At 42.9% G+C, this 25919-nt stretch overlaps 1 protein-coding gene across 2 annotated transcripts in view; it reads right to left on the reverse strand.

The window, feature by feature from the left end:
• The window catches only part of EDEM3 (ER degradation enhancing alpha-mannosidase like protein 3), a 38136-nt gene extending 19558 nt beyond the window's left edge, over positions 1-18578 (reverse strand). The window contains exons 1-9 of one of the 2 annotated variants that reach the window (XM_083506750.1): positions 18201-18578; positions 14230-14275; positions 10590-10690; positions 9067-9106; positions 8109-8221; positions 6269-6422; positions 4639-4773; positions 2628-2733; positions 1620-1717 (exon numbers count right to left, since the gene is read on the reverse strand). In XM_083506750.1, coding sequence (XP_083362876.1) covers positions 1620-1717; positions 2628-2733; positions 4639-4773; positions 6269-6422; positions 8109-8221; positions 9067-9106; positions 10590-10690; positions 14230-14275; positions 18201-18385 — 978 coding nt within the window. In that variant the 5' untranslated portion in view covers positions 18386-18578. The remainder of the gene's footprint in view (positions 1-1619; positions 1718-2627; positions 2734-4638; positions 4774-6268; positions 6423-8108; positions 8222-9066; positions 9107-10589; positions 10691-14229; positions 14276-18200) is intronic. The other variant, XM_083506749.1, reaches the window with a different exon arrangement.
• Positions 18579-25919: the final 7341 nt, after the last annotated feature.

A 25919-nucleotide genomic window follows, 5' to 3' on the forward strand; every position in this document is an offset into this window, starting at 1 on the left:
ACACGGAAAAGCCGTTTACCTTCCCGCCGGAGCGGTACCTATTTATCTACTTGCACTTTGACGTGCTTTCCAACTACTAGGTTCGCAGGAGCAGGGACCGAACAACGGAAGCTCACCCTGTCGCGGGGATTCGAACCGCCAACCTTGTGATCGGCAAGTCCTAGGCTCTGTGGTTTAACCCACAGCACCACCCGCGTCCCTAGAGTAAGTCATAGAGGCTTCCTAATCAACAAGAGTCCAGCTGAGAAACGAGGGTGGGAAGGACTCGTGCAATTGGCCGCAACAGCAATTTCTGCCACGCTTGGCTTAACGTTGGATAATTTTAGTGAAGTGCATTCGTTAAATGAAATTAAACAGGCAGGAAGGCTGGAGGGGTGTCATTCCAGGAATTTCTTGTTCCTCTTTGAATGATTTAAAGCTTGAGCTCCCACAGCCCTGCCATATAATTGCTAAATATCACACAGATTGTTTTACCCTCCCTTCGTGTTTGAGCCGGATTGTGACACATAAGCTGCTCTGCCTTTAGCACATCGCTGCTCAGTAAATTCCCTCAATCTTTTAGCCAGGGTGACATCCAGATTTAAGCTATACATCTGATGCTGGAATTTGTTTAAGTATTTTAAAGTTGATGCATCAAGAGTTCATGTAAGGAGGCTAGTAGCCTTTCACCTGAAAAGCGTTTTACCCAGAGAGATTAGCTTTAATAAAAAGCAACACAGTCCAGTCTTCATGTTTCGCAAATATATTGCATCTGTCAGCATCGCCCTTGAGCCAGTGCCACTAACTGGACTCATACACTTCAGCCCCGACTGGGCTAGGCGAGCTGGGTAGCACTTCCAGAGACCACCTTCTGCACAGGAACAGGTCAAAGTGCTGTGGACTCACAGCTTAGAGTTGTGAGAACCAGATTCACTCCAACAAGACAGTCATTGCACAGCAGAGTACAACAGAGTATAGCAGAGCATAAACGACTCAGAGAGCAGCTCTGTAGAATAACTACTTTTATTCTATCTACAACTATAATACACAACTATGTACAGAGCTAAATGAGGTCTAATCGAAAATGCTGAACTGCACTGAGTGTCTGCAGCTGCTCTTAGCAGCAACCTTATCTATACACACGATCTCTCTCTAACACTCAGTCTCTCTCTCTCTTTGATGTGAGGCTGGAGCGGAATTAAGTAGAGAGCAGAAACCGCCCCCTCCTCTCTGGAGAATCAGCAGAGAACATCAGCAGATTCTTGGATATGGGAGGGGTGAAAACTCCTCAGCATCGTGTTTGTTTATAAAATTTACATTTCCAACTCACAAATGTAGCCAATATTTCACTACTAAGCCACTTTGAATAGGGATACTCAATTAAATTCAAGGGGAATCCTTTTACAAGCCCTTTCTGTAGATTTATTCATGTCTGGAGCCAGATGGACTTTTATGGCAAGCAGATACATTGACCAGTGGTCACTTCTTAGGATATGCCACGGTACCATGGCAAAGAATATTTTCTGGTTCTGCAATAATACATTGCTGAGGGAAGAAGTGCAACCGATGCTGCAAGGTGCCATACAACTCATTATACCTCATGAAATGCACAACCCCTGAGTCTCATGCAAAAGACTTACCGTGTTAAATCTTTCCAGAAAACTGTCATCTCCAAGCAAGACGTAAGCCTTTAATAAATACTCATAATATGAATCTATACCTGCTCCAACACCACTATCTAGGAAAAAGATGAAAAACCTGTTACATATTGAAGATTGACCTTACAACTAGTTTTCATTCCTGCGAAAGAAGCCCCTGTTAAGAGTTTTGGCAGGAGTGCAGCCAAGAAACAAACAAAGAAACTGAGAAGCTGCACTCAGCACAATACAATATTTTCTGTTTTATTTTTAAAAATCCACATGGAACGGGTGGGTAGTCTTTGCCACCCTGATGGGCACCTTCCACCTTGCCAGCTCTTCAAGGGCTATGTACCAGCAAACACACAGAGGTAGGTGCAGCTAAAATGGTTCTGCCACACATAGCCATGAATACAACACATTCATTCATTCAGTCATTCATTTGTACGTTCATTCACACCCCACATTCATTCCCAACACTGTGCTGAACCGAGAGCAAAGGTTTAGCCCTCTCCAGGGCTGCAGCGGGACTATTTCCCCACCATTGCTGGGTGTGGAGAAGGCGGCCAGCACTCCGACAGGGAAGAAGATGGGGACTGGCACTCCACTTCACACAGCTTCGCAGGCCTGATCCAGGCCACAGTGTAGTTTAAGGAAATACTTTTCTAGCATTCTGTTCATCTGCATAAAACGCTTCTATCAATGTGAAGACACAATTCCTTTTATTTGCTCTTCTACTTGCAGGAGTGTTTGCCCTTCTTTAGGTAAAGATGGTTGAACCAAATAAGACTAAGGGGAGCAGCCACAAGCAGCTCATCTTATTTATAGCCCATACATTTAAAAGGTTAACCACTCATTCATTAGGTTGCAGCCTGACAAATCCTAGGTCTCTCATGTCAGGGTCAAGCATACAGGCCTCCCCAGCATGATAGAGGTCCAACAGTGCATAGATGCTTTACAAATTCCCATTTCTGCATGAGCCGCAGAGGGCACAGTTGCAAACTGCCATACCTTTGCGCACCCAATCACCCGTATGAATATTAATTGTGACTCCCACCAAGTTGCTGCTGCGTTGCCTTTTCTCCCAAAGAAAATCAAGTGCCTTCCGTGCATATTCCTGCAGCAAACAAAGTCAACATTTCCAGTTAAATGCTGTTTAAATACAATGGTGAAAATGAAAAAAAAAAAATCTGATGCAAACAACTGGTGGATCAATTCATTCCACATTTATAATTAGAGAGCTCTGAAGTATTTTGCATAGCTAAATTAAGGTACAAAGGGGTAAGTTAGACCCACTGATATCATGGAATTAGGTAACTTACCAATTGATTCCAATGAGTCTATGGAGAGCATAGATCATGGGTAGGCAAACTAAGGCCTAGGGGCCGGATCCGGCCCAATCGCCTTCTCAATCTGGCCCGCAGATGTCTGGGAATCAGCGTGTTTTTACATGAGTAGAACGTGTCCTTTTATTTAAATTGTATCTCTGGGTTATTTGTGGGGCCTGCCTGGTGTTTTTACATGAGTAGAATGTGTGCTTTTATTTAAATTGCATCTCTGGGTTATTTGTGGGGCATAGGAATTTGTTCATTATTATTTTTTTCCAAAATATAGTCCGGCCCCCCACAAGGTCTGAGGGACAGTGGACCGGCCCCCTGCTGAAAAAGTTTGCCGACTTGGCATAGATTAACATAATGCCCATTCCGATCGTCAGGAGGAGGGGGGGTTGCGTGATCCCGACACCGCCCACACTCTCTCGCGAGGCGAGTGCCAGCCTCGCGGGAGGCCCCGGGATTCCCCCAATTAGCATACCCTGTGGCGCCAGCCAATCGGCTGGCGGCAGGGGCGGGCCTTAGAAAGGCCACTTAAGGTCGGGGCAGCCCTCGGCTCGCCCCTTTTCGCCCGGGAGACCACGCGGTTTGTTAGGTTGCTGGGAGGTGCGTCGTCTTCTGGACTTGCTGCTCCTCGTGGGTTGGATTTCAGTGCCTGGATCGCCGCGCCGGCAGCGCTCAACAGCTGATCTGACCTACCGCTCTTCAGCTGGGGCTCCAGCTCGCGGTGCCGCTCATCAGCTGCTCCTTAAGAGTGCGTTCGTTCATCGCCGCGCCAGCATAATCAATGTTAATCATCCAAAAGCAATTCTCTGCTTTCACAATTACTCCACTCTTTGCTGCAAATAATGGCTATTCATTCCTGATTCCACATATGTCAATGGAGATTCTATCCATCAGCTGGAACGGCAGCCCTTCCAGTTTATGAACCAGTCATTCTTTAAGACTGGAAGGAAATTACCAAAGTGCCAAATGCACAGCCTTTAGATGCTACCCTGTGTAAATTGCTACTGTCACAAGCAACCAGAAAATTGCAAAATTACAAGGCCGCCCAAAGTCTCACATAATACCCAGATAGTAATGGATAGCAAACAATTCCACAAGCAAAGTTATTAACAATGTAAGGGGGAGGGGGAAGAGAGAGACTGAATACCTTAAGGCAATTTGGGTATTATTTAGGAGAAATCTGAACTGGGGATTTTTGGTCCGGCGTTCAGTCTATTTTGCTACACTAGAGCAAAGCTACAAGAATATTGGGGTTGCTACTGCTGGGAATCAGTATCAACATAATCAGCACACCATAAAAGAAAAAAACATTGGTTTCTTCCTTGATGCAAGTGCAATGCACACCATAAATACAAACACATGCCAATAAATAGCAGCTTATGGTATACAAAGGTTTAAGAATAAACTGCTGCTGATACCATCGAGTTTATGCCAAGATGTTTACAATACTGATTAGAGTGCAACAAACAAGACACTGATAAGAAAATATACATTACAGAGCAATCCAAGTACAGAATTTCTGGAATATTTATCGCAAAGCCTCCAAATAGACAGAGAAACCATTTACTAAACTCCTATATCACAGATTTAGTTACCAATTCAGCAATAGAAATGCTATAAAAAAACCACACTAACAGAAGTTCTAAATTAAACAAGGAATGATGAATTATAACCCGTATTCAAACCTCAAATATTGATGCTCCTGTGAAGCGGCTCAGAGCAGCAAACTCCAAGATCAAGGTACCTGCACACGCTGTACAAGTGTCAGTCTCTGTTCCTGTTCGAGCTTCTGGACTCCTTACACCAAATTTTAAGTTAACCTAGAAGAAAAGGCACCAAAACCGCTTACTGCTACAGTAGTAAATTAAGCAATCATTGACAGATAAAACACAACTTATGAAAACTGCAAGAAAAACACATTCCTTCAGTTCTGGATAGAGTTTAAAAGCAAAGTACCCGGGGCACCAGGAACAGCTGGTAAGCTGGCTTTCAGGCAAATGTCAGAATCTGGTGCCATACATACACAAACTGACTTTATACAAACATTAATCCTTAAGGTTTCCATGACCTGACAATATGGACCAAGACATCTTGACAAACACAAAAGTGCAACATTCAAAACATTTATATTTGTTGGCATCGTGAAAGGTGCATTAGGCTTTAGACACGAGAATGCTTGCACGTATTTTATGTCATCTAGACTAAAATAGGAATGCTAACAGCACACTTCCAGATGACTATTTTAAAGCAACTTTCATGGCTAAGCATGTAAATAATAATAATAATAATAATAATAATAATAATAATAATTTATTTATACCCCGCCCATCTGGCTGAGTTTCCCCAGCCACTCTGGGCGGCTCCCAATCATGTATTAAAAACAATACAGCGTTAAATATTAAAAACTTCCCTAAACAGGGCTGCCTTCAGATGTATTTTAAAGATAGGATAGCTACTTATTTCCTTCACATCTGAAGGGAGGGTGTTCCACAGGGTGGGTGCCACTAACGAGAAGGCCCTCTGTCTGGTTCACCACCTATATATACTCTGTCTGTAGCTCACCACCTATAGACTATGGCCATAACTTAGGGTTGCCATATTTCGAACAGTGAAAATCAGGACAAGACAGTTGTGGAGCTTGCTGGGGGGGGGCAAAGTTGTTGACCTTTTTTGAGCTATTTTTATGGGAAATCAGCAAAAACGACACTGACAACATGGGTTGCCATAGATCCGCATTTTCCCAGACATTTTGCCGATTTACACCCGGACGCTGCTGCCACCTGCATGTAGCTATAATCGTTTCTGAAGTTTGCAGCAGCAGTTCCCAACACTGAAATCTCTGGTGCTTTGAGTTCAAGAACAGCTTGCCGTTTAGAGTGGAGAGAACAGCAAGTTCACAGTAAACTCTGGCAGTATTCCTGACTTTCAAGCATACAGCGTGCTTGGAACAGAGAACTTGAAAATTATTTAATAAAGGGCACAGGAGAGAAATGGTGGCGATTGTTTTAAATACGAAATAAGCTACAAACAGGATTAACTGGTATCGTATGCTTCTTAACAGATTTACATCTTGTAACCAAGAGATATGAAAATATACCACGGGATAGTTCAGTAAGTAGAGCATGGGACTCTTACTCTTAGGGTTGCGGGTTCAAACCCCACATTGGGCAAAATATTCCTGCATTGCAGAGGATTGTACTAGATGACCCTTGTGGTCCCTTCCAACACTACAATTCTAGGATTCTATGAGAATTTATATCTAAATCAACAAGAAACAAAATTCTCGACTGCCCTCACAATACATTATATACTTACTCGTGGATATGGAAGACCGCTGGTGGTGTTAAAAGCTGGCAAAAGCTTGTAGCCCAACTGTTTTGCCATATGCAGAAGTTCTCCGTTGTACCATTGCATGTCTTCGCCCTTCTCTTTCAGCATGATTGCTACTGAGTGCCCACCTAAAAGACCTCTAAATACACAGAAAGGACAACAATAAAATGCAGCATATAAAAATACCGAGCTCAAACATGGTGTTGCTTAAGGGCTGGTGCCAAACGTTCAAGCATAAGCACTTTCTCAACTGGGGCTGACACTGACCCCAGACATCACTGCAGCAGAGCAGAACAGCAGGGTGGGGAGGATGGATTACATCTCCCTGCAAACCGCTTCCTTAAACGGTGGTTAGCACATTTATTTCACATATTTATTACATTTCCCATTCCCTTCCAGGAGCTCAAGGTGGTATACACGGTTGCCCACCCCCGTTTTATCTTCAGAACAACCCTGTGAGGTAGATTAGGCTGAGAAACAGCGATTGACCCAAGATCAACAAGTGAACTTTGTGGCTGAGTGGGGATTCGAACCCCAGTCTCCTAGCTCATAAACCAACACCCTAACCATTACAAAACATGATCTGTATCAGTTCCAAATGTATGTAAGTCGAGTAGCTGAGAATAAAGTCAACAGGTCTAAATGCTCTTCACTTTTGGAGAAGGCGTTTAAAATGGGGCTATGTACCGTATTTTTTGCTCTATAAGACTCACTTTTTCCCTCCTAAAAAGTAAGAGGAAATGTGTGTGTGTCTTATGGAGCGAATGCAGGCTGCGCAGCTATCCCAGAAGCCAGAACAGCAAGAGGGATTGCTGCTTTCACTGCGCAGCGATCCCGCTTGCTGTTCTGGCTTCTGAGATTCAGATTTTTTTTTTCTTGTTTTCCTCCTCCATAAACTAGGTACATCTTGTGGTCTGGTGCGTCTTATGGAGCAAAAAATACGGTATATACAGTCGTATCTCCGCTTACGTATCCGGTTACGTAAACTTCAGGATACGTAAGTGGCGAACCTGAAAGTAAATTTCCGGGTTCTTGCCGAGCGCGCATGCGCAGAAGCACTCTACAGTCGCATGTGCGTGAGCAGAAGTGGTCTCTCCAGTTGCAAAAACCTCAGGATCCGGCCAGACCTCTGGAACGTATCCCGTCTGCAACCAGAGGTACCACTGTACTGCCATTCCACTGGAATGTAGAAATCCTGCAAAATATGCAGTACAGAATGTAGCTTCCTGAGAACTTAAGAAGAGCTCTGCCAGGTTAGACTAAAAGCCTAGATTAGTCCAGGATCTGGTTTCCTACAGTAACCAAGAAGGCGTCTGTAAGAAAGCAGGACAGAAGGGCAAAAGCTCTCTCTCACTGTCGTGCTCGAGCAACTTGCATTCAGAGGGCTGTTGCTTCTGGACATAGAGGCAACATTTATCCATTGCTAGTTTTATCCCACGTGAATCTGTCTAATCCCACTTTAAAGCCATCCAAATCTTAGGCCATCTCAGCTTTTTGGTCTTTAATTTATCTAGTCCTTATGCAAACATTTCCCACAAGTATGGGGAAATGCCCACGGTATATATTATTTCAGCTATCAAACTTTCACCAAAGGACACGTCTAAGGATTTGAGCATGCAAGGTTGCAGCTAAGTGGAGATGAATGCAGGAAAAGCTAGAACTAAAACTTTTGCTGCATGTTTCTAAAGGTAACAGGTGCACCACTTTTATTATTCTTAAACACTTATGGAACAGGCATATTCACCTCCAACTAAAAAGCAGCACAGAAAGTACCAGAACTCGACAAACTGAAATGTGGTTTATTTTCCTCTGGCATCAAACTTACCCAAGGACTCTTATGTTAGTTTCAAACACTGATACTACAATGTCGTTGTCTAAATTAACATCTCTGATCACTTTTTTGACAGCCTCTTCAAACTCTTTGGTTTTATTTAACACCTGCAAAACAAAAATTAGCTGTAAACAATTTGACCCTCCCTGCTGTGAAACTTATTAATGAGAAGGTAATTACAGATATCCTCCAAAACCGGACAACTGACGTTTTGGCAGGTTTCAAACTTCCAGTATATTACACAAGACTGTAAGATCGCTTGGATCTGGGGAAACTGTACTCGTGGGAAACTGAACCTTACCTCCAGAGGTCAACTTATGTGGCTAAATAAACATATCAGGAATGTGGATGTTAGGCACATGATCAATTCATCATCCGATACATTCCACATACTGAGCTGGCAGCTCCACTCATATTTACCATGCCACTCACTGCTAAACCCACTTTCAGAAGTTTTGTAATGTCGCAATTAAGTGTGGGCTGAATTGCAAGGTGGGTGTAGGGAGAAGGGAAACTAACCACACTTATTTCAAAAGCACTCACAGTTCCTCCTGAGTCATCCAAGTCTGTGAGGGCAAAAAGAAATAGAATGTGCAAAAGAAGCAAGGAGGTGATGCAAGCAGGAAGAGATCAAGTACAAGTTGACAGGAGAGGGATAAGTTCAAAAGAGTTCCTGGTATGGAAGAGGAGAATGCGATATAGAGCAAGCAGGCTGGTCGGGTCTCACAGTATTAAGAAATACTCTTGTATTCTCCAAGGCTGGTCCTAAGTCTGAGACTATCAGGGAACCACTTTTTATTTGCAATACAATGCGGAAACCGTTTTTCTTCATAACAATAAAGGTCTCTAAAGCCATCTGATTAAAGTAGACTTAAACCATAGGTTACACACCCACCAAAGAATTTACTTCCAAAAAATGGAAGTGCAAGTATAACATTCAGACCCAACTTACCACAAGAGTGTCCAAAGTATCAATCAGTGTCAGTGAAAACCTGAGTGGGGGGAGAAGCAAGCACAAGAACACATTAGAACCCAGTACACTTCATCTGTAGCGACAGCAAAACATCCAAAAAACAGTATGACATGTTATTACTAACAAAGAAGACATCAGTTTGAATGGAGAAGTTCCGGTCCTAAGGAGCCAGAACTTCATTGTGCATGTTTTCAGTGCGCAGGGGGAACAAAACTAGCGTTCTCTTCACAGTCCTCACACCTAGTAAAACAAGATGCTGTCTGCAATTCTTGTATTTTCTGTGTAGCCTCAAGGCCATTACACATTGGTACCTGCCCACTTCCAGACAAATGCTCCCACAGATGTCAGAACTCCACGATTTTCAGTATCCACTTTTTAGGCCAAAAATATGTTTACCATGTATTTGATGTATGGAATTTTATCCAAATAAGTACAGTGGTACCTCTGGATGAGAATGGGATCTGTTCCAGAGCCCCATTCGCATCCAGAAGTGAACGCAACCCGTGTGTGCAGGTCGCGATTCGCCACTTCTGCGCATGCGCGTGACGTCATTTTGACCGTCTGCGCATGCATGAGTGACAAAACCCGGAAGTAATGCGCTCCGTTACTTCTGGGTCGTAGCAGCGCACAACCCGGAAATACTTACCCCGAAGCTACTTCAACCCGAGCTATGACTGTACTACAAAGGAAGGAAGTAAAAAGGTAAAGGACCCCTGGATAGTTAGGTCCAGTCAAAGGCGACTATGGGATTGCAGCATTCATCTCGCTTTCATGCCGAGGGAGCTGGCGTTTGTCCACAGACAGGTTTCCGGGTCATGTGGCCAGCATGACTACACCACTTATGGCGCAACGGAAACACAACGACGGAAACCAGAGCGTACAGAAACGCCATTTAACTTCCCACTGCAGCAATACCTTCTGATCTACTTGCACTGGCGTGCTTTCAAACTGCTAGGTTGGCAGGAGCTGGGACAGAGCAACGGGAGCTCACTCCGTCGCGGGGATTCGAACCGCCGACCTTCTGAATGGCAAGCCCAAGAGGCTCAGTGGTTTAGACCATAAAGGAAGTAACCAACTCCAACTTATTCCAGCCATGAAGCAATATAGCTAGATGGAAGGAGGGAGTGGCATTGGCTTATGGCTCCGCAATACAAACTTCGCAAGCTGTTTGGCATGGGAGTAGAGCTTTGCTCTACCTTCCATAAAACCCTTAGTTTAAGCAAGAGCTGGTATGAACAAAAGCCTTCCCAAATAGATTCTGCTTATGCATTCTTTTGTGGCAAAAAAGGACTGATTGGGCAGGGCCCACTTCCCAATGAAGATTCCATAAAGTGCCTGGGTCCAGGGGTTATTTCCACATTATTATATCCAAAGACTGTGGAAATGAATGCATCTGCCCGTGTGTTTCTTTATAAGGCACGTGGGGCTGTGTTTCTACAGCACCGAACCTGAAACCAGATTTTTGCTGTTTCACATAACTAGAATTATTTTGAAGTACTAACTTTCCCAAGGCATCATCCACATCTCCACGACTTGGTTCTTGACCACGAACTCTTCCACGGCAAGTTAAAGGCATGAGCTCGTCGGCTGGGTAGGCATGTTCCTGTTTAATGCAAAAAAGCGCAAAGAGTATGCTGAAATTTGGGGTACATTGGTGGTTAGGGAACAACAAAATGGACATGATTACTGAAACATACACATATAAACATATGCAAGTATACGTGTAGTGAATACAAAACATAAGTTACCCAAGCTGTGGCCACTGTATTAACAATGAAGTTCTCCAAATAATACAGATACTGATGGATGAGATCTCCAAGTTCGTATCTCATTTCATATTTCTTTGGAAGCAAATAGGAGCATTTGCACCTCCTTAGCATCACCCCATAGAAGTGTGGAAAATTCAACATTGATGCAAGGTTACAAGCCCTGTGCAATTCTTTATAAAACCCCCAATGTAAAACAGCTATTTTTAGGCTGCAATCCTAACCCCATAGAACTCAGTGAAACATATATTCAACTAGACACGTATGGAATTGCACTGTTAACTACAGGCAGAAAGCTTCCTGTTATATACTGTGTTTAATAATGGGAACATCAGTTATATTTTGCAATGTAGCAGATATACCTTCAAAACAAAACAAAATTAAAGCAGCAGTAAAAATCAGCACTTTATGGCAGCCTGCAGAACTTGTCACTATCAAACCATCTGATAAAGTACAAAACCATAATCTCGCTTGCCAGGTTCGCAAACACAAGAAACACAATTCGTTTATCTAATGCCCTAGTATACGTGGCAAATACATATCCTTTTGACTTTAAAGCTTCCAGGATATGCCAAGTCATGCTTTCACATAACCCAAACATTTCATGCTACAAATGTAGAACAGAAAGCCACTGTTTCCCTGCAAAAAGTACAATCCCAGCTCACTATGGTGTTTCCCTTCCACAAGAGAGGTTCAGTTTTAAAGTCTACTGAAGGACATTTCCTAACACCTTATGCACAACCAACTTTGTTTGTTTGTTGTGTTTCTACACTACCCTTCATTAGAGGATCACAAAGTGGTTTACAATATAAAAAAACTCAAAAATCCATAACATAGTAACAAATAAAAACAACAAGCTTCCAACACACAGTTTAAAAGGCCATAGAATTGTTTAATAATTAGGGTTCAAATCCACACCACTGTCTCAAAGACTGCATTTTATTCCTAAACACATAACAACAGAGCATCATTTATGTAAACTGTACATGTGTCTATGCACTGTGTCTACAAGTATGCACACGTAAGCAAGTATGCACATGTAAGCAAGACAGCATAAAGCCAAAACACAACAACCACAAACAATTAATAAGCTGCTATATGCACTTGTATTTCACATCAAGCAGTGTAAATTTGAATTCCATTGTTCCTTCTTCACAATAATCCCACACTCTAATTCAGATTCAGTACTTTGACCACTGTTGCTTATTGCCAAACTGGAGTGAACTATGTACAAGGAGATGGTATCAGCAGATTTAGGGAAACTCTGAGGTTTGCAAAAATATTTAGTAAAAAACATGGTTAGTAAAACCAGCACCCACATAAAATGGATTGTTGAGAGCATAAACTGGACAACCAGAGGGTTGGTTGTTTTTTTTTGGAGGGGGTAGTGGAAAGGAAGGACTGGAAAATGAAGCCTAAACACCATCTAAATGTCTAGAGAGGCGTCTTTCTGGTTTATACAGAGGAATTATTTTTATGTGTCCCCAAAAACAGAAGCGAAAATTATCCACATAAATAAAAGGACAGAGCCATGATTTTAAAGTAGCTGGGATGGGACACCGGTGTGTGCATTCTATGCTCAGCAGACATGGTGTGGCTGAAAACCTGAACAGTAGCAATTATCACTGCAACATTTTGTTGTTGCAGAGGCCCACTTGAACTAACTACATGCTCCAAGTGCTTTTCATACACTGGGTCAATGTTTACCATACCCCTGTAAGAAGATTACTATTGCCCTCACTGAACAGAGGCGTAATAAAAAGAATAGTGGCTTGTTCTAGCATGTGGAGAATTTGTGGGATGAGTGAGATTTCATCAGGAGCTTGCTAGATCACAGAGCTTGCAGTCCCAGGTGCCTGCGCCATGCTATTTGTTATCAGAACATAAGGTAAAAATGTTATCAGAACATAAGGATACCTTATCAGAACATAACTTATCAAACTGCCCTTGCTAGCTAGGCAAACAGGTGTTTTCCCTTTGCCATAGTTCTCACCTGTAAAATGAGGATCATCTACATCACAAGCATCTTGAGGGGGAAAAAATAGCATTCCTAATATGTTAAGTACTCTGCTGGGTTTTTAAAAAACTGCTATTGGCATTCTTTATAAGTTTTATGTAGGTTAGTCAATTCTCACATCTATTAACTGTAGAACAGTTAATAGACGTGAGACTTAGGTGTGTACAAGTAACTCTCAAGAGACAGCTATTTAAGCAGGTGCAATTTGCCCATAGAGATAGCTCAGTTGGTAGAGCATGACTCTTAATCTCAGGGCTGTGGGTTCAAGACCCACATTGGGCAAAGGATTTCTGCACTGCCAGACTAGATGATCCTCATGGACACTTCCAACAAGATGATTCTACAATCTATGATCCAAGTGGCGTCAGAAAGCAAATACAAAAACCCTGCAGTAATCACACTATCACAAATTCACAGATTTGTTGTATTCTATGGCTGAATTTTGATAGCACACTAAATCATGGTTAATGCAAACCATAGTCCATCACTTGAACTTCCTAATATTTACAAACTAAGGTTTAAAGCAGTTTCTCTGCGTTCATTTTCCTTCCAGCTGTGGAGCAACAGTCACTACTACAATTTAATTCAGATATCATGCCAAACTGTAAGGACATGCTGATCCATCTTAAACCATGTTTCCAATTTTAGTCTGTTAGCTAGTCTGTCAATACAAACATTACATCAAACCACAACTATGCTCTCTCAACCATGGTTTAGTGTAACAACTAAATCAGGCGCATAAGTACTTATAGCTGCAACATTGCAGCCCAAACTCAGAAGTAAATCCTATTAAGACTATGCAGAACCACAACCATATCCTGGTTGCAGTCTAGGAGTGTCACTTAACAGCAGCTGAACTTGTTTCCATATAGGATTAGAACACAAGATTATAATCCTAAAAAAATAAAATAATGAAATTCATCACCTATTGACCATATGTTTGTACCTTATGTATCTCGCACAGAATGGCCTGGTTCATACGTCACATTAAACCATAGTGTAAAACAAACTATGCTTCAATATGAACAAATAATATGTGGCTGCAAGTCTGACTTGTTGTGTCATCTGAACCTAGGCTTGTACTTTATTTCCCCAGAACAAACCACAAGCAGTGAGGGAAGAGCAAATTGTGGTTCTCTTCAAACATGCCACAAGGATGGGTTTTGACTCTGGATTATTTGTCGGTGTCACAGTGGCAGTAGGAGCACAGTGGGAACTTTGGAGCACCATGGACCAGAACGCTGCTCAACCACAGATATGATAGTTTGTTTTAAGCTATGGCTTAACGTGATATGCGATACACTGAGTCAAGGTAGAAGGAAGCAATTATTTAAAAGTACATATAATCATTTTACTCACCATGTAATTACTATAGGCATGATCAAACATTTCCACTACTTGATTCCTGCAGAAGAGACAAAAGCGAAAATGATTTAGCTGGTGAAGTAAAACCTTCTCTGACCATGAGGTTTAAACAGAAACAATTCATCACATTTAGGTCAAGCAGAGCACTGTTGCACCAACCTCAGTCCACCCTCATTTGCCTGCCTTTCTTACTTTCAACCATACCAGGTTTGTGGCACTGCCTGTCGCTTTCTGCCTCCTGAACTGTTGCTCCTATAGACCTCCGTAGGGAGGATGATGGAGCGACCACTGCACCAAGAGCATTTAAAAGACTGTCAACATGTAGTAAACAAGATACTTAGACTCTTATCAGTCATGATTTGTCAGTTCGGGATATAAAGGAAAACAATACTACCTAAAGCTGCAAGGTATTGTAAAAGACAAAGTATATTCAGTTAAAACCCAGCAAAGCAAATGATAGGGATGATAGCAGTTGTGGTTCAGAATATCTAAACTTCTAAAGGGAACTAGGTTGGGGACGGTTGGCAGAACTGAAAATACGGCTTGCAAAATGTAGGAAAAGATCCTTATTTCCTCTAATTACTAAAGAAGGCATAAGTGAAATGGTAAGTCTGAAAATGGGATGGTGCAGCCCCACTTGGACTGATTAGCATAGCTTCTTGGGCCCTCCAGGGACTCAGCTAGATTGGTAAAGAAAAAGCATTTTATATGCGTTGTATATGCGATATAACACTGTGACACCAGATGGCGCTGTGGAGTCCTGTCTTTCCCTACCAGATTTCCCTGTACAGTGGTACCTCGGGTTACATACGCTTCAGGTTACACACTCCGCTAACCCAGAAATAGTGCTTCAGGTTAAGAACTTTGCTTCAGGATGAGAACAGAAATCGTGCTCCGGCGGCGCGGCAGCAGCAGGAGGCCCCATTAGCTAAAGTAGTGCTTCAGGTTAAGAACAGTTTCAGGTTAAGTACGGACCTCCAAAACGAATTAAGTACTTAATCCGATGTACCACTGTATGGGCTTACAAAGCATTTAACTGGCTCACTTCTTTGACGTATCTAGATCCAGCCCAGCTTATTCACATGGCTTTTATTTCCCATTGATGACCATCACAAGAATTTCAATAGGCGTGTCATCTTAATCCATTTCATCTTCCTATGCCCTGTACCTAAGAAGAAATACTAGAAGCAAAACCATTTTGCCCTAGCTATTTTTCAGAAAGGCACATGTTGGGAAAGTCTGTTGCGAACAGTAGCCACAAATAATGAACCAACACTGAATATTTGCTTAACTTGTCCAAGGTAGGAAGTGTGATGGATGGCATATTTCACACTGACAGTCTCAGAAAAATCCCACAGGTTATTGTCAGTGCTTCCACCTTTACCTCCTTTGCTTTCACAGCATGTTTTAAAGAAAATGCAGGAAACAGAAAACATTCGTAGCTCTGCTCTTTGTGTCCCTTCGCAATCCTGACATGATCACGTGCAGCATCACATGCCCTTTCTTAAGTATCTGTCTTGCCCCCTTCCTCACCTTGAACAATAAATTAAAATATATAAACACCAAATAAAATATAAAAACAATTTGGAGCAAGAAATTTCATATATGAGCTTTTATTCCTTTATTTTAATAGTTCACCTTGTCAGCAATCATTGCTCAATTTATGGACAATTCATTACTTCAATAGGGCACCGCTGCTGTGTATTTATCCAAGCATCATTTTAACCAATTCTATACCCTGATCAAGGGACGCGGGTGGCGCTTTGGGTAAAACCTCAGTGCCTAGGACTTGCCGATCGCATGGTCGGCGGTTCGAATCCCCGCAGCAGGGTGAGCTCCCGTCTTTCGGTCCCAGCTCCTGCCCACCTAGCAGTTCGAAAGCACCCTTAAGTGCAAGTAGATAAATAGGTATCTATTTATAGCGGGAAGGTAAACTGTGTTTCCGTGTGCTGCTCTGGTGCCGGTTCGCCAGAGCAGCTTCGTCACGCTGGCCACGTGACACGGAAGTGTCTGCGAACAGCGCCGGCTCCCGGCCTCTAGAGTGAGATGAGCGCACAACCCTAGAGTCTGTCAAGACTGGCCCGTACGGACAAGGGTACCTTTACCTTTTATACCCTGATCATATGCATGTTTACTCAGAAGGAAGTCCCATGAAATCAATGAGATGCACTCCCAAATTGGTGTAAGATTTAGGCTGCTATCTTATGTACTTACTTCAGAGCAAGTTTCACTGAAACATGAGGTTTACTTCCAAGTAAATATACACAGAATTGCATTTTACAGGAGCAAGAAATGCTTTTTATCTCTATCAGCTGGGTGACATTTTTCATACCAGCTGCCAACTTGGCTGCTTAGCCAGCTGTACTGCTCTAGCAGACCAGGCTACGAAACAGGAAAACCCCAGTTCATGGGGTTCATGATTTGCTAAATCAGACCAAAGGTCCATATACTCCTATTTCCCACAGTAACCCACCAGGATGAGCCTCAAATAGCTAACAACAGATACTTCACTCAAGATTAGACCTTCACTCCCCTTGGAAATGCTAACTTACTTTTCACGAACTTTCAGCTCAAGCATGTGTAGCTGTCTACTGTAAGCTAAGCCTCAACTCTTGTACAGTATATGCCTATGGAGATATATAGACAAATGAGGAAGTGCTCACTCCTCCAAATAAAACCAAGCAAAACCAAGTAGCAGGAGAGTCACAAAGTACTTATAGTCTGAGTAGACTGTTCACCTCTGGAGAATTTTGCATAATGAAATAGAAAAGTCATAAGAGGAAAGCTTACTTGCATCACCACCCAACTCTGAGTTGTACCTGGAGAATAACCTTTATTTATAAAATGGGTGGTTTTGGTGGAGACCAAGACACATAGACTTGCTACTCTTGACTTGAGAGAAACCCTATTATCTCAGACTTCTGAATACTTACTGGCCTAGTCACCTATAACAAACAGGAACTCCCTCAAGGCGACCAGGCAGGGAGGAGAAAAGAGAGGCTGAGAGGAGGAAGAGAAGTGACCAAAGACTAATAAAACACGTTTACAGGCTACCAAGATGAGGGGACTTTATTTACAACACTTCCTTGGCCCTCTTCTCAACACACCTTGCTTTATCTTGCAGCCTGCTCTTTCTTAGTGACACACTTATTATTATTATTCCTCAGTAAAGCGTGGAGACGAGGGTTGTGGGTTCAAGTCCCATGCTGGGCGAAAGCCCAGGGGGTTGGGCTAGATGACCCTTGGGACCCCTTCCTTCCCAACTATGATTCTAGGAATGAAAGCAAACCATGTCAGGTTCGCCTGACGTGTCCCCCCCCCTCCTTTTCACGGACTACGAGACCCATGAACACGGAGACTCGCTTGACGCAGGTTCCCTCCTTCCTCGGAGGTTTTTAAGGGTTGGATGGCCACCTGCCAGGAACAACTTGAGTTAAGATTCCTGCCTTGCAGGGGGGTTGGGCTAGATGACCCTAGGGGTCCCTTCCCAACCCTAACAGCAGCTGAAAGAACCATGAGGAGAAGCCGGGCTCGGGCCTCGCCTCTCCTCCCCACCTCGGCAGGAAATCTTGGGTGACAGGCGAAGAAAGCGCCGACACTTCTTCCCTGACAGGGCGACCTGCCCGGGGGCGGAACAAGGCCGGCAGCCAGGTGGGCCCCCCGCCTGAGGCAGGTTCTCTCCTTCCTCGGAGGTTTTTAAGGGTTGGATGGCCGCCTGCCAGGAACCTCAGAGTCCTGCGTTGCTGTGGGGTTGGGCTAGATGACCCTGGGGGTCCCTTCCCAACCCTAATAGCCGCTGAAAGAACCATAAGGAGAAGCGGGGCTCGGGCCTCGCCTCCCCACCTCGGCAGGAAGGCTTGGGTGACAGGCGAAGAAAGCAGCGCCACTTCTTCCCTGACAGGGCGACCTGCCCGGGGGCGGAACAAGGCGGGCCCCCCGCTCCCTCCCGCCGCCGCCGCTCTTACCCGAGGCGCCGCTTCTCCTCCCTGCCCATGGCCTGCGCGGCCGGGGCTGCCGCCAGCACCGAGGACGCGGAGAGGAGGCCCAAGGCCAGCAGTTTCCAGCCAGCCCAGCGGCCTGCAGAGTCGCCGCCGCCGCCTCCTCTTCCGCCGTCGCTCCTTCCCTGGCCGCCAACCGCTACTCCGCTCATGGCGGCAGCTGCCTCGCTAGGCCCGGCTCTGTGCCATCCCCTCAGCGCTGGTGCTGCTGCTGCTACTGCTGCCGCAGCCGCGACATAAGAAGGAACCGGCCCTTTTTTTTTCCTCCCCCCTCCCGCCCTTCTCCGTCGTAGCCAAGGAAACCGAGATCCGGCCTCTAGCCCGCTTCCGGGTTTTCCTTTCCGGCCACGTGACCCTCGCGCCGCTCGCCAGCCAGTGGGGAGGGAGGGCTGGCGTCACGTGGCGGAGGAGCCAACGCGCTCCCGGATGCATAGACGTGGCCCCGTCGCGCGCTGCGCGAGCGACGGACGCAGGCGCCTCTTTTCAGGCTCCGCCCCCGGGCTTGGACGTGACATGTCACGTACGGAGATTTAAAAAAAGGGAAGAGTAGCCCATCCTTATTGTTCTGAGTGGGACTTGCGAGGAGCGTTTGCAGAGTTTCCCTCGGAGCGGAAATCAATAGAAGGAAAGAATTGTAGAGTTGGCTATAATTAAATAAATGGGATTGAGAATGTTAAAAAAAGTGAATAAGATGGACTATAATTGGAAATTGTTTTAGTTTAATAATGATATTTGAAAACTGTTAATTTTAATTACAAGGAAATTCAGAAGGGAGGGATTTGAGGAAGTCAACCAAGATGTTTAAAAGGTTGGATTTGTGAAGAATTAAGTTTGTTGTTATTGTTTATCTGTTTATTATTCCCTTTCCCCCCTTCTTTTTCTTTTTCTGTTTTTGTGTATCATTTTGCTTTGTGGTTGGTGTTATCATTGTGGAAAATCTAATAAAAAAATATTTTGTTAAAAAAAAATTGTAGAGTTGGAAAGGACCCTTTGTTGTTTAGTCGTGTCCGACTCTTCGTGACCCCCTGGACCAGAGCACACCAGGCACTCCTGTCTTCCACTGCCTCCCGCAGTTTGGTCAAACTCATGCTGGTAGCTTCAAGAACACTGTCCCACCATCTCGTCCTCTGTCGTCCCCTTCTCCTTGTGCCCTCCATCTTTCCCAACATCAGGGTATTTTCCAGGGAGTCTTCTCTTCTCATGAGGTGGCCAAAGTATTGGAGTCTCAGCTTCAGGATCTGTCCTTCCAGTGAGCACTCAGGGCTGATTTCCTTCAGAATGGAGAGGTTTGATCTTCTTGTAGTCCATGGGACTCTCAAGAGTCTCCTCCAGCACCATAATTCAAAAGCATCAATTCTTCGGCGATCAGCCTTCTTGATGGTCCAGCTCTCACTTCCATACATCACTACTGGGAAAACCATGGCTTTAACGATAAGGACCTTTGTCGGCAAGGTGACGTCTCTGCTTTTTAAGATGCTGTCTAGGTTTGTCATGGGACACAGGTGGTGCTGTGGTCTAAACCACAGAGCCTAGGACTTGCCAATCAGAAGGCTGGCGGTTCGAATCCCCACAACAGGGTGAACTCCCGTTGCTCGGTCCCTGCTCCTGCCAAACTAGCAGTTCAAAAGCACGTCAAAGTACAAGTAGATAAATAGGTACCACTCCGGCGGGAAGGTAAATGGCATTTCCGTGTGCTGCTCTGGTTTGCCAGAAGCGGCTTAGTCATGCTGGCCACATGACCTGGAAGCTGTACACCGGCTCCCTCGGCCACTAAAGCGAGATGAGCGCCGCAACCCCAGAGCCGGTCATGACTGGACCTAATGGTCAGGGGTCCCTTTACCTTTAGGTTTGTCATTGCTTTTCTCTCAAGAAGCAGGCGTATTTAATTTCGTGACTGCTGTCACCATTTGCAGTGATCATGGAGCCCAAGAAAGTAACATCTCTCACTGCCTCCATTTCTTCCCCTTCTATTTGCCAGGAGGTGATGTGACAAGTGGCCATGATCTTGGTTTTTTTGATGTTGAGCTTCAGACCATATTTTGCGCTCTCCTCTTTCACCCTCATTAAAAGGTTCTTTAATTCCTTCTCACTTTCTGCCATCAAGGTTGTGTCATCTGCATATCTGAGGTTGTTGATATTTCTTCCGGCAATCTTAATTCCAGTTTGGGATTCATCCAGGTCATCTAGGAATCCCCTGCCCAACGTGGGGCTCCCATGACCCTAAGAGCCTCATGCTCTACAATTTGAACTGTCCACACAGAACTCTCCTCCCTTGGAGGTTTTAAAGCAGGGGTTTGGATGGCCATGTGTCACGGTCCCTGGATGATTTAGTTGAGATTCCTGCATTGCAGACGGGGCTGGACTAGATGACCCTTGGGTCCCCCACAGAAACTACAGTAGTAGCAGAGAGGGGGGAAATTCATGCTCTTTCTAACTCGGGACTTATTTGATATCGATATTATTCATATTTTATATCTATTTATTTATTTAATAAAATATTTATTGAGATTATGCAAAAAATTACACATAAATAGAAAACAAACAAAAACTAACAAACACAAGCTAGCGAGAAAGTTAACAAAAAAGCAACCTAGAAAGAAGGCGAAAAAAAGGGGAAAAAAGAAAATGTTACAAAATACAAAAACCAGATAACTAAGAAATAGAAAAAAGAAGAGGGAAAAAATATTTTTAAAAAAGAATAAATCCATTTTTCAGTATCTTTAAGCTCATTTACTTATTTCCTTGACCTCCTCACACCTCCCCTTTTGTATTCCCGTTTTCAAAGTCTTTTCAGCAAATCCTTACCCTCTTTCATTCATCTTTACTCTGTGTCTTAACCTATTATAACTATATATTTTCATCCGTATAACTATCTATATTTACCTATTCTTATTACCAAAACCATTTCTTTTCAGTCCAACATCATTTTAACATTCATTAATTTTACAGTATTTCTGCAGATAGTCTTTAAATTTCTTCCAATCGTCCTCCACCATTTCTTCTCCCTGGTCTCGGATTTTGCCAGTCATTTCTGCCATTCATATTTTATATTTAATAGCCCCCTGATACTAGTTCTTTTTTCCTCTCTTATCTATTTTTTTAACAAGCAATATTCTCCCCAGAAGGGAGGTGCACTGTTACTGGAGGTACAGTCAAATCTCGGGTTACAGATGCTTCAGGTTGCGCTTTTTCGGGTTATGGACCGCTGAAACTCAGAAGTACCAGAACGGGTTACTTCCGGGTTTCGGTGGTCACACATGCGCAGAAGCGCCGAATTGCCACCCGTGCATGCGCAGAAGTGCCGCTGCGGGTTGCAAACATACATCCTGCACGGATCACGTTTGCAACCCGAGTCCACTGTACTGCAATACCAGGTCGATGCATGGAGTGGATGGATCAAGTCCCTATTCCATCTTCCAGCTCCAAAAAGACATTTAATATATAGTCTCTGATACTAGTTCTCAGCGCTGCACTATTTTGTTCTCATGATATTGCAAGGCTTGGGTATAAACATCACAAAGTTTGCAGTTGGTGGAAGAAGATTGGAAAAAAATTAAAGACTATTTGAAGAAATACTGTAAAATTAATGAATGTTAAAATGATGTTGGAATGGAAATAAGTGGTTTTGGTAATAAGGTCAATAAGAATATGCAAATATAGATCGTTATATGGATGGAAATATATAGTTATAATAGGTTAAGATACAGAGCAAAGATAAATGAAAGAGGGTAAGGATTTGCTGAAAGGATTTTGTAAACAGGAATACAAAAAGGGGAGGTGTGAGGAGGTCAAGGAAATAAGTAAATGAGCCTAAAGATATTGAAAAATGGATTTTTTCTTTTTAAATTTTTTTCCCTTTTCCAGCCAGCTGTTTTTTGTATTTTGCATTTTCCTTTTTCTCTTTTAGGTCCTCTTTTTGGTGTTTTTCTTGTTATTTTTTTCTTTTTTTGTGTAATCTGTGTTTACGTGTAATCTTTGGTATAGTTTTCTTAGTTCTTTGAACCTATGTTTGTTGTAAAATTTTAATAAATATTGTATAAAAATAAAAAAATAAACATCACAAAGTTTGGGTGACTTGAGAGGGTGGTTTGCAGCAGCCTTGGGATGTAGTCTGTTGTTGGTATTGCAGGCTAGGGTTCCGAACAAGGCCAGTTTGCAAAAAAAATCTGCCCCCCACACCATGCAAATCCAGCATCAAGCTGCAGCAAATGCTCAGTTCTGCAACATTCCTTCTTCAGCCCCTCTCAGAGCACCAATCCAGGATTCAGTTGCAAACTACTGCTCTACTCACATTCATGAAAACCAATTGCATTCTTAAATGCTTTTTTTCCCTTTTACACAACTAAGATTAGTTAGAATGACTAAAAACTCTTGCATTTATTATTTACTCAATGACAACTATGGTAGTTTTGCAAATTGAGGTTGGAAGTCGACATCGATCAATTCCAGCTGCTGTGTTAGTAAAGTGATCTTCAAATACGCAATTTTTAGTATCTGGAACGACAGTTTGAATGTCTCGATCGCATTGAGTAGTCATTATGAATTATTAGGTGCAAATTTTATGATAGAGAACACCAGAATATGAGAGAAGCACCTTCTAGCATAGTAAGGCAGGAATGGGGTTGTGGGTGAGCAATTTGTAGACTGCTCTGGACTGTTCAAACTGTCAATTTTGACCATGACTCAGGACAGACATTATTTACCAGTAATTTCCACACAAAAATATTAGGACTTTTGGAGCACGACCTTTCTAAAAAGTACATGACAGCATGAAGAAATTATGTGACAGATCTAACATTCCTCATACGTACCAAATCACATTTTAAAGAAAAGACGCAGTGGAAGAGATAGTAATGTTTTATTTCGGCTTAAGTACTTGAGAAAGGTTAAAAACATTACACTGTGTTTCATAATTTATCTGTTCAGAAGAGTTAATCAAATGAAATAACCTACATAAAAACCCTGACACCTGGGACATCCTGCCCATGGGAAAACAATTCTTTACACATGAAGCTATTACATATTAGCTGTTGGTTTGAATTTTTCTTAGAAAGTCAGCTTCTGAATTAGCAAAACTGGGAGGGGGGGGACACAACTTAAAATACGAGTTGGTTAGTCCAATAACAAACCTCCAATGAGAAAGATTAAACAGAAGAATTAAGGATTTGCCTTTTTAAGGCTGCAGTGCAAGATTTGCTTCATTAGAAGGAGGAAGCATGCCTAACCAAAACAAGTGGGACTCGTTTCCAAAGAAACAGAGTTAGGATTTGATTACAAAATAAGCTTTATAGAGCTCCAGTTCCTGAAACCGAACAGGGAAAGCAGAATGACAGCATGTATTGTACACATCATCGTAAGCCAGAAACCAAAGTTTATTGTGAACAAGCAGTATTCTGGTGCATAACTGCATGGTCACTCCTGATTTCCACCTCCCCTACTGTAATCTACAAGGCATGTTCTTTGGAGTACAGTGGCGCCTCGCAAGACGAAAAGAATCCGTTCCGCAAGTCTCTTCGTCTTGCGGTTTTTTCGTCTTGCGAAGCAAGCCCATTGACGGATTAGCGCTATTAGCGGTTTAGCGGGCTTAGTGGATCAGCTGATAAGCGGCTTAGCGGATCAGCTGATTAGCGGCTTAGCGGATCAGCTGTTAAGCGGCTTAGGGGATCAGCTGATAAGCGGCTTAGCGGATCAGCTGATAAGCAGCTTAGCGGATCAGCTGTTAATCGACTTAGGGGATCAGCTGATAAGCGGCTTAGCGGATCAGCTGATAAGCAGCTTAGCGGATCAGCTGTTAAGCGGCTTAGCGGCTTGGGAAAAGGGGGGAGGGGGGAAAACCCGCAGGAACTCGCAAGACATTGTCATCTTGCGAAGCAAGCCCATAGGAGATTCATTTTGCGAAGCACCTCCAAAACAGAAAATTCTTTCGTCTAGCGAGTTTTCCATCTTGCGAGGCATTCGTCTTGCGGGGCACCACTGTATTGTGATTCCCAAACCTGGAACTGTGACTTGTTTACAGAAAAAGAAAACCACAATCCCAGGCCTTACTTTCTGGAAGAGGACACTCTGCAAATGTGGCGAAATGGAATAATATAGCCATGGATATAAAATATCTCCAAAAATCCTTTCATTTGTTAACACTTTTTGAATAGTAAAGCACAAATGTTTGTGACAGCAGAAACAAAATTACAGGTGTATGCAATTCAGGCATATTTAGGCAGCTCACAAACGTCCGCTAAGAGATCGAGGATTCCTAATATTTAAGGCTGCAATCCTATGCTCACTTGCCTGAAAAGAAATCTGGCTGAAATTGCTTCTCAGAGGACAACTGTAAAAGTTTCTAGTTCTCAGGATAAAAGTGATAAAATGTGGTGTATGATAAAATGTGGCGTCCATCGTTTTAAACCCTCACTGAAATGCTCAACTTTCATTATGTTCAAATCCAGATATAAAGGTTCTCCAAAACAATGGCTTTTCAGATTTCTCATATCTGATGTGAATATAAAATATACCGTACACTAACTTATATTTTCACCAATGATAGCTTTCATCTCTGCCATGTTCAAGATATGCAAAATCAATTAAATGCCATTAAAATATACAAATTAACTCCAGTCCGCCTTATGACACATTTGCAATATGGTTCTTGGGGTTATTTTTTAAGTTGCCAACTCTTTGCACTCGTGGGTCTACCGCTCTTCAACTGAAGTAACTTTTTAATGTCCCCTTGAATTAATCTACTGGTGTTGCCTATGTCAAAAAACAGACAATTCAGTGCTAGTTCCATCAGGTCCTGTTATTTTATTTTATTTTATTTTATTCTTGAATCATGGTAGTGATTGCCAAACTTTTCACTGGGTGTATCAAAGACTAAGAGAGTACCACACATCTGACACAAGTTTTCTGTGCCACTCTGATCCTCTGCCCTTGCCAGCCCCTCCTAATTCACTCCAGGCATGTCACAAGATCCCTTTGCCCATGCCACTTGAGGCAAAACATACACCCCCCACAATTTTGGGCATATTTACTTGGCAAAAAAGAATCACTAAAAATATGTTAACGATGTACGTTTCTGAATCTATGCTAAGGTTGAAATCAGCTTCATAGGTGTTACCTCTTAATTTAGGACCTTTGTTCTGGTGTATTATTTGTTATCCAGAAAGACTACATTTTTACCTTGGTTTTAAACAGCTGAGCCGGCATATTTAACCACAAAACTAAGAGTCTCGGAGACAATTTTAAGCTGCCCCTGCTTCTAGGAAATCCCAGGAACCCTCCCTGGATTTTCAACTTGACTTTTTCTTTTTTTTATAGTAAATCTCCAGACCTTTTATTTATAGAGGTACAAGAAAAAATATGCAGGCCATTTTCTACTCAATTGCTCATTTAAAAAAGAAGCCTGCTTCTGGCTTCCAGCATTGTGACCAATAAGAACAAAGGCATTTATTGGGGGGATCTGACATTTTCCATGTCTAAAAGATCGGAATAAATTATGTAATGTAACAAATATGCATATCTCCTTATTTTGCATAATATATGCATTTTTCATAATGCTGCTCTTCTTGGTATAGAACGTAGATTGTTGAGACAGAAATTGGTTTATTTTTGGTTACAGATAGGTAGCCGTGTTGGTCTGAGTGTATCTGAAGAAGTGTGCATGCACACGAAAGCTCATACCAAGAACTAACT

Source organism: Podarcis liolepis (assembly GCF_965112155.1).
Source record: "Podarcis liolepis genome assembly, chromosome: 6".
NCBI lineage: Eukaryota > Metazoa > Chordata > Lepidosauria > Squamata > Lacertidae > Podarcis > Podarcis liolepis.